This window comes from Poecilia reticulata, unplaced genomic scaffold (assembly GCF_000633615.1).
Source record: "Poecilia reticulata strain Guanapo unplaced genomic scaffold, Guppy_female_1.0+MT scaffold_277, whole genome shotgun sequence".
NCBI lineage: Eukaryota > Metazoa > Chordata > Actinopteri > Cyprinodontiformes > Poeciliidae > Poecilia > Poecilia reticulata.
Window position 1 is genome coordinate 12,346 of NW_007615056.1, and position 8,480 is coordinate 20,825.

Consider the following 8,480-nt stretch of genomic DNA (forward strand, 5'->3'; position numbering starts at 1 on the left):
TATATGAGGATTAAGTTGTTAATTTGCTGCTCCGGTTGGACAACAACTTCAAATATATAAGCTAAGCTACACCGTTAGCCTCCATGTTTACTTCCGGAAACACTGAGCTCTTCTTCTTCTTCTTCTTCTCAGAACACTGAGAACGCTGACGCTATAGCGCCCTCTACTGCGCATGCGGGACACTTTCAGGTGGTTTGCCCGTTCAGACTGCAGAACACATRCAGGTCGCGTTTACCGGCAGTGTGAACGACCCGGGAAAAACAAATGGGAATTGAGTCACTTCAGGCTGTGAACGTAAATGTGCTACTTTGTACATTTTCTGTGGTGTTTTTCCTTTAAACTGATCATTTTGCCTGTGAATGTTCAGATGTGTGTGAGGTCTGGTCACCTCGTTGCCCTTGGTGCCGTTGGTGTACTTCTTCTCTTTCAGCTGCTGTAAAACACAAAGTGGGTCAACTCAGGCGGCGCTGCAGCGACCTGCGCTGCTCAGCAGGGGACGTTTCCTACCAGGTGTCTGAACTCGACGGAGAGGCAGCCGTTGGAGTAATCCTCGATGTCCATCACTTTAGTGTTGTTGGTGAGGATGAAGAACTGTCGACTTCTGAGGAGGAGCAAACGGGACGGAGTCCGACTCAGATTCACCCCCCAAACGCAGACAGAAACTATTCACGCAAAAAAACTTGGATTGTTCCAGAAATGTCCAAGGTTTCTGCAACATTTCTGTAATTAATCTCCAAATGTCATTTTCTAACTAATTTTCAGCGTTTGAAACTCTTTTTCTAGAAGTTTTCTGAGTAATTTAGAAATGTCAGTATTTTTTTCTCTGTTTGTAACAGACCTCATCAGAATCCCATCAGAACTTTTTGGACTTTCTCCGTCAGCAGGGAGGAACCTGGCCTGATTATTCACACTGCAGTCTGACTGCGTTTAATGAGCAGCACGAACGATGCAAAGGAAAAAGAGCTGCTGTGTGAAGGTGGTCATAATGTTCTGCTGCAAACTGWGTGTTGCTGTTTTATAACCGAGGAAACATGAAAATGTAGCTTCATGTTCGGTGTTTTTTCTGGGAAAGTTCKGGGAAACTCACACTCTGCCGGCCGGAAGATCCCTGCAGAGACGACGACATCATTACTCCTCAGATCAACATCCAATAAAACCCAACAGGAGGAAAACTGGTTCCATACTTATCAAATGTTGTTTTCACTTTGAGCTGATAATCCACTTCAGGAAGTTTGACCAAAAGTCTGAAAGGAGGAGAAGAGAGTTTATTTTTCATGAATAAGTAACGAGGCGTCGCTGCGGCTGCTGGGCTCTCTCTGTCTGTCTCTGTCTCTCTCTCTGTCTCTGTCTCTCTCTCTGTCTCTGTCTCTCTCTCTGTCTGTCTCTCTCTCTGTCTCTGTCTCTCTCTCTGTCTGTCTCTGTCTCTCTCTGTCTCTCTCTGTCTCTCTCTGTCTCTGTCTCTCTCTCTCTGTCTGTCTCTGTCTCTCTCTCTCTCTCTCTCTCTCTGTCTCTCTCTCTCTCTCTCTCTCTCTCTGTCTCTGTCTCTCTCTCTCTCTCTCTCTCTCTCTCTCTCTCTNCATCAGAACCAGCCCAGTCCAAACTGAGGCCCTGCAGGGACTTTATGTAGCCCTCAACTGCAACCAATCAGAGCCAGGAGGCGGGGCTTAACGCTGCCAGTCATCCTCTTGTACTCACTGCTAAATGTGCTAACGGTGGAGAAACAACATGCAGTTACAGAAAAACCRTTTRGTGAYGATGCTAACTAGTCTTAGCATTCACAACATGCTATGCTAGATGCAGCGTGGCAGTTATTGACAGCACTAAGCCCCGCCCCCAGGCTCTGATTGGTTGTTTCTAGTTAGCACTGGGAGAAAGCAGAGCAGCTAAATCTTTCAGATAGTTTCAACAAATATATGACACATATATTTCATACATTCTGCAGATAATAACTAACTTTCACTTTAAAGCRGACTGTCATCATTAAAGTCTGATTTAATCCGACTTTAATGTCTGATTGGTCGAGTAATTTACTAAACTCGACCAAATAGATTCAGTTTTTATGTATTTTTATTTTCCAAATAAACGGAAAGAATGTCAAACTGGATGGATTCTAATGACTCAAACGTCGGTCTAAACTTCGCTTCCCTTCATGATTTGACTTCTTAGTTTTATTAAAATCCGACATTCTTAGTTTATTATTGGTAAGATTAAAAAATTACAAATATATCTGGACCAAGGTTTTATTGTGACATTATTATAGATGTGATATTTGTCTATATGGTTTTATTTATTCTTTAAATTGGTTATATTTGGCCAAACTGTGCGGTTGGTGGTTACCGTAGCAACCGGTAACCTTCAGCTCCTCCCCCTTTAACGGTTGATCAGCTCTGCGTGGACTTGAACATGTTTCTGATCAGTTTAACTGCAATCAGGTCTCAYGTGATGCTCTGTTCGTTTTWAGCTGTAATTTTCTGGTTATTTGACTAACCTGAGTTTTAAACCACTGGATAAACTGTTAATGAGGGAAACGTTTCCTTCTATGGCTGCGTTCACACTGCAGCCGGAAGTGACCCAGTTCTGATTGTTCTGACGTKATGCGACCTGTATCCGATCTTTTCATGGCAGTGTGAACAGCTCAGGTCGGATTCTTTTACAATGTGATCCATATCCGATACGTATCCGATTCAAATGCGACCATAACGACCAGGCCGCATTCATCCGAACTGAACGTCACTGAATCTCAACAAATNGTCAGGTCAGGCTGTGGGTCGGGTCGGGTCGGGTCGGATCAGGCTGTGGGTCGGGTCGGTGCCAGCTCACCATTTCTCCAGCAGGTCCAGGCCGGCGTCCTCAGGGCTGCCGATGCAGGATCGCTGCTGCCGCCGCCGCCACTGAGGAAGCTCCACTCCGGTCAGAGTCTGGACGGAACCGGCCGCCTCGTTCAGAACGCTGACCAGCCGCTGCAGCACAACCTGAGAGAAACGAGCCATGAAACACCTGAGGAGGATCAACCTGCTGCAGGGAGACAAGTACAAACATTCAGATGAAGCAGGTTCTTCAAAATAAAATAAGTTAGCATGGCGGCTAGTTTTGATGCTAGTCGGTTTCAAGTCTTAAAGTGAGGGAGCTGCTGGTTCTGACTGGTTCTGATGGGTTCTGCATGGTGTGGGTCTCTGGCACCTGTTTGGTCTGGGAGATGGACCGGGCCAACTTCAGACACTCCTGCTCCACCAGGGCCTTGGACTGGACCAGTTCCACGTTCTGCTCCACTGGTGAAGGAAACACAAACGTTCCTGTTAGAACACAGCGGTGATGACCTTTGACCCAAACGTTCCTGTTAGAACGCCGTTTGGCGTCACACCGCAGCGTTCCTGCAGCGGTGACCTTTGACCTGACCTTTGTTTTGCCACGAGTTCCGGATGAAGTCGAGTTTTTCGCTCAGGTCCTCCAGAACTTTCACCTCCTTCTTCAGTTCCTGCAGCAGATTTCACACGTCAAGGTTCTGGTTCTGACCGTGTCGGTCCGGTCAGGATTCGGATCCGTCTGATTACCAGAAGCTGCAGCTTCAGCTGCTTCACTCGGTTGTCCAGCTCCGTCCACTGCGGCGCCATGACGACAGCGCTGCCGCCCTGAGAGGAGAGCAGGGTCAGTTAGCTCGCATGCGGAGCGCCATCGCCGTGCCGTTTATCGGGACTCACCATCGTCATGGTAACCGACTCCAGGATCTGCTTCTCCTCCTTCAGACACTCAGACAAAATGGCGGCCAGGTTCAGCGGCTGAGCCTGGAAGTTCTCCTGGAAACACAGACCTGCTTCAGACCCGGTAGTGGTAGCATACTGACCGCTGCGCCTGCTCCGCCGTACCACTATGTAGGCCCTCATCCTGGGGAAGTCGGGCCCCTGCAGGATGGCGTTCTCCTGGACCGAGCGGCGCCACTGCTCCTCCAGATGCTGCAGCAGAGCGCAGAAACACGCAGCCGCTGCATTCTCGTTCACAGCCGCAGAACTCCTGCAGCAGGAAATGATGTCACACTTTAACCTTTGACCCGCCTCACTTCCTGTTTTACCTTCAAGCTTTTTTCTGTTTTTATAACAATATTTATAATGTTTTTAAATATTTTTTGTATTCTGTACAGATTTTAAAAATAACCATGGATAGAATGGTCTAGTCAAAGTCTAGATGTTTAGAGCTGGTGGAGACAAACCCTAGAAAACCTGCAGCCAAAGGAGGCTCTGCAGCATTCTGACTCAGGCTGGATGACTGACTAGAAATGTCCTCCACACTTTTCAGATTCTATTTTTACAATATAATTATTTTATTTCCATTTTGTGTCAAATTAAATCATTTTATGAAACTTTTTCAGGCTCAATAAATCAAACATGCTCAGTCTGACCCGCTGCGCCCCCTGCTGGACCGCAGCGGCGTCTCCATAGCAACCGCATTCAGAAAATGCAGCGGGTGGATTCTGACTGCGCCGCCTGGGGGAGGAACCACCAGAACCGGCTCCTCTTACCAGTCCTGGCTCTCGATCCAGTGGCTCAGCTGGTTCCGGATCTCTGTGGGGAACCGGCCCTCGTAYAGCTGCCTGACCCGGTTCTGCAGCGCCGAGTCCAGCTTCAGCAGCTCCTGCCACTGGGCCATCTGCACAGAACCACAACAGAACCACATGAGGAACCGCCTCTGACCCGGTTCTCATGTCTCAGGTGGAAAACCCGATAAGTTTTCCTTCCACTGAACTTTCCTTACACATCTATGAGTTAAAGTATATCCATAAAAACCTCCAGAGTTTCACATGCAGCAGAACTTTTCAGATCACGGTGTGGTTTGTAGTTTGAGTCTGTGAACGTTCCAGATGTTCAAACATTCTCGGTTCTGATCCGGGAAACGTTCAGTCAGCTTCTGATTCTGATTCCATAAGCCCTAAAGAATCGGATGCGTCACTAAGCAAAACCAAGAGCGAACCTTAAACTAGAAGAAGRTAAAAAGGGTCCGAGCAGCAGCGGCGGTACGGAAGCCTGAGGGGTTCATGCTCGCTCCGGAGGACGCCGGTAAACCGTGACCCGTTTACCGGGTCACTGTTGGTACCGGCACCGATATCAATTTATTTCTATTTTCTTGCAATATTTTCGGACACAAGTTAATAATCTACCTTTAAATGATTAAAGTTAAACTTTATGATAAATGTTTTCATCAAATTCAGCTGAAATTAGTCAGAAAACTAACATGTGCAACAAACGTAAAGACTCAAACGAACCGTGTTTGTTCGGATCTGAGGTTGAGTTTCTCTCCGTGAATCTTCAGGTTCTCCGGTCAGAAGCAGGAAGCGGAACCAGCCGATCTGCAGCGGCTTTTATTCCGCGGAAACTCCCTCCGGACCGGCTGATTCTCGGGAAACGGCTCAGCCAGAGGCGTCAAGTTCAGCCTTTCATCGGGTTGCACTTCCGCCGTCAGCAGCTTTTCACATTAAAGGTTTTAGGTTTTAGAAAAGGAGCCGCTTCAAAACACAACTTTGAAAGGATCAAAGAGCTGCGACCAACTTTACAWTARATTATATGCTAAACTTTTAAAGCTCGTCTTATAACCCATCGATTTTACTTGACTTTCAACTCCAGCAGGATCTAGTTTTAAATTGTTTGTTGTGTTTTATGTGCAGCACTTTGTATCAGCTGTGGTTGTTTTAAAGTGCTTTATAAATAAAGGATGGCTTCAGTTTCCCTGATGATCCGTTTACTGATCGGTTCTTTGTTCAGATCCTAAGATCTTTTTACTAACATCTATTATTCTGCTGAGGACATTTTGACCTAATGCCAAGATTTATAAACCAACAGAGGAGAGAAAACGTCAATAAATGATCTATAAAATATGATCATCTTTGACTCATCAACCTGAAACTTTGCATCAGACAAAACAACCTTTGGCCTTTTTAGCAGCTTCTCTGATAAATTTTAACTTATTATGTAAAACTGTCCCAAGATGTTAATAGTTTTCTACTGTCTGACCTTCATTACTGTGTGATTTATGTTGTGGATCTTCAGTCTAGAATAAATTTGTTTCCTGTAAAAGTTTTATCCCACCAGCCAACAAATTCATCAGAGTCACGATCATCTGTCACCAAACCGTCTGCAGATTTTAATCCCAACCTGCCGTCAACCGTCTGCATGCAAAACGTAAAGAAGGAAAAGGATGAATGTGGAGACGTCTCTACATTCATCCATTCATCCATTCACTCTCACTTTCTGCATGTCAAACATCCAGAATCCACTGTGGATGTAAATGTGGATAAGAAGTTTATCAATTAATAATAATAATAGTAATAATCAACGTAATTTGTACAGCACTTTTCATTAGAAAAAATCTCAAAGTGCAACTAAAATCGTAGATAAAATCAACATCATAAAAATCATGTGGAGGCAGAGCAGGCTTGCTTAAATAAAAAAGTCTTTAAGCCTCTTTTGAAGTCATCCAGTGGTTGCAGAGCTCTCAGATAATCAGGGAGAGAGTCAGAGACGGGGAGCAGCCACAGCGAATGCCTGATCCTCCATGGTCCGTAATCTGGRTGGAGGAAGCTGCAGGCTTGAGATCGTAGAGATCTGGTGGATGAATGTGGAACGAGAAGGTCCTKCAGATAATCTGGTTCCGTTTAAACACTGATGGGTGATGAGAGCGATTTTATACTGAATTCTGTAGCTAACAGGAAGGTCATGCAGAATCGTGTAGATTTCCGGCCCTCAGTAGAATCCTGGCTGCGCTGTTTGGATGTATTGAAGCTTCTGAAGATGTTTTCTATGGATTCCAATGAACAGAGAGTTGCAGTAGTCGAGCCTGGAGGAGACAAAGGCATGAAGAGTCTCGGCCTCAGAGAAAGAGAGAGATGGACGAATTTTGGAGATATTACGAAGATGAAAGAATGCTTTATGTGATTTTCAAATTCTAACTCCAAGATTTGTAACTGTGGTGGAAAGGGGGACGTCTAGTCCAGAAAAGGAAACAGTCGTCAGAGTTGAAGATTGAACCTGGTGGGGTGTTCAGATCAACATGGCCTCAGTTAGTTAAGTATTTTGTGTTTAGCTTGACATTTATAAATGTATGAATGAGATGGTGAAAAAATATAAAAACGTTTTTTTCTTTTATGTCAATTTAACTAACTCAATAWTAACTYCCTTTTCCAAAGTGCTGCTTCCAAGCATATTGCTGTAAAGTTGAGTGGAAGGTAGAAATGTGCACAAACAGCAGGGATTATAGCAACCATGTGAGGTAAAATGAAGCTTATTTAGTGGGAAGAAAATGATGAATAATTATCATTAATTGTTTTGAATAAAATTAGTTTAGCAGTTTTCAGATATTGTAGTGACGGGTTTGATTCATGAAAGTCGACGTTCAGTGAGGAGAAGTTTCTGTCCGAACCACCAGCAGACAAATCCAGAGCAAAAGGATTTTTGTTTTACTCGGATGTTTCCTCATATTCCTCTGACTCACCGGGATTCACCCAAAATATGATTTGGTTTCCGTGTCAAACTGGGATTTCCACAGATTCAGCTAATAATAATAATAATAATAATAATAATAATAATAATAATAATAATAATAATAATAATAATAATAATAATAATAATAATAGTGCCATTTTAAAGTTTTCTTTGGTTCTCCGAGAACCACGTGATTCTCCAGAAACCCTGAACAGCATTTACAGAGAGTCACGGCGAGTCACAACATCCGGTTTCCTCTCCAAAATAAAAGCTCCGAACCGGGAACTCTGGCTGCAGTGCTTCTTTCTGCCCAGCGGGGGCGCCAGTGAGCGGAGATGACAAGCTGATATGAAGGAAGAAATTTATTTAGAAAAACTTTTTACAGAGAACTTCAGTAATATTGGAGCTCAAATTACAACAACATTAAATAAAAACATAAAGGTGTTTTTGGTTCCTTTAAACATGAAATATTTCTGATATTTGTYTTTGAAGAGGTGTAGAAACATGGAGGATTCACTCTGAGTACGGAGAGCTCATCTGGAAACAGAAAGAAAACTAACTTACTGTCAGAGAAATAAAAATACATCATAAAAGACAGAAACACTGAACATGTAAAATAAAAAATATAAGAATTAGGTTTCAGTTTATAGGAGAAAATGAGATGCATAACCATCACAATGTTTGGAGACAGACTCACAACGTTTGTCCAGGATATACATTTATTTTCTTTTCAAGAATTTATTTCTTCCAACTAAATGTATTTAGGTTATGAATCAATATGAAAGTAATTGTTATGTGTGTATTCTGAAGGTCATATTGGAAGGATAAACAAATGAATAAATCTTCCACTGAAGCTCTATTAAATTAATTTAAAGCTGTAAAGATCAGACCACATGGCCACCGGGGGGCGATGTGGTGCCCTCTGCCGCCCTGGGCCCCCCCTGCTCTAGATAAACCCCTGGAGAACTCGGAAACTCACGGTGTCGATGTCGAAGCACAGGTGCTCACTGAGCA

The 8,480-nt window shown here is 43.9% G+C and overlaps 1 protein-coding gene across 1 annotated transcript in view; it reads right to left on the minus strand.

The window, feature by feature from the left end:
• LOC103460709 (signal transducer and activator of transcription 1-like) overlaps nucleotides 1–5,375 on the minus strand; it is a 15,464-nt gene extending 10,089 nt beyond the window's left edge. The window contains exons 1-8 of the mRNA XM_008402992.2: nucleotides 5,255–5,375; nucleotides 4,514–4,641; nucleotides 3,864–4,008; nucleotides 3,699–3,794; nucleotides 3,552–3,629; nucleotides 3,397–3,475; nucleotides 3,181–3,269; nucleotides 2,821–2,972 (exon numbers count right to left, since the gene is read on the minus strand). Coding sequence (XP_008401214.1) covers nucleotides 2,821–2,972; nucleotides 3,181–3,269; nucleotides 3,397–3,475; nucleotides 3,552–3,629; nucleotides 3,699–3,794; nucleotides 3,864–4,008; nucleotides 4,514–4,641 — 767 coding nt within the window. The 5' untranslated portion in view covers nucleotides 5,255–5,375. The remainder of the gene's footprint in view (nucleotides 1–2,820; nucleotides 2,973–3,180; nucleotides 3,270–3,396; nucleotides 3,476–3,551; nucleotides 3,630–3,698; nucleotides 3,795–3,863; nucleotides 4,009–4,513; nucleotides 4,642–5,254) is intronic.
• Between the last annotated feature and the right edge of the window lie 3,105 nt (nucleotides 5,376–8,480).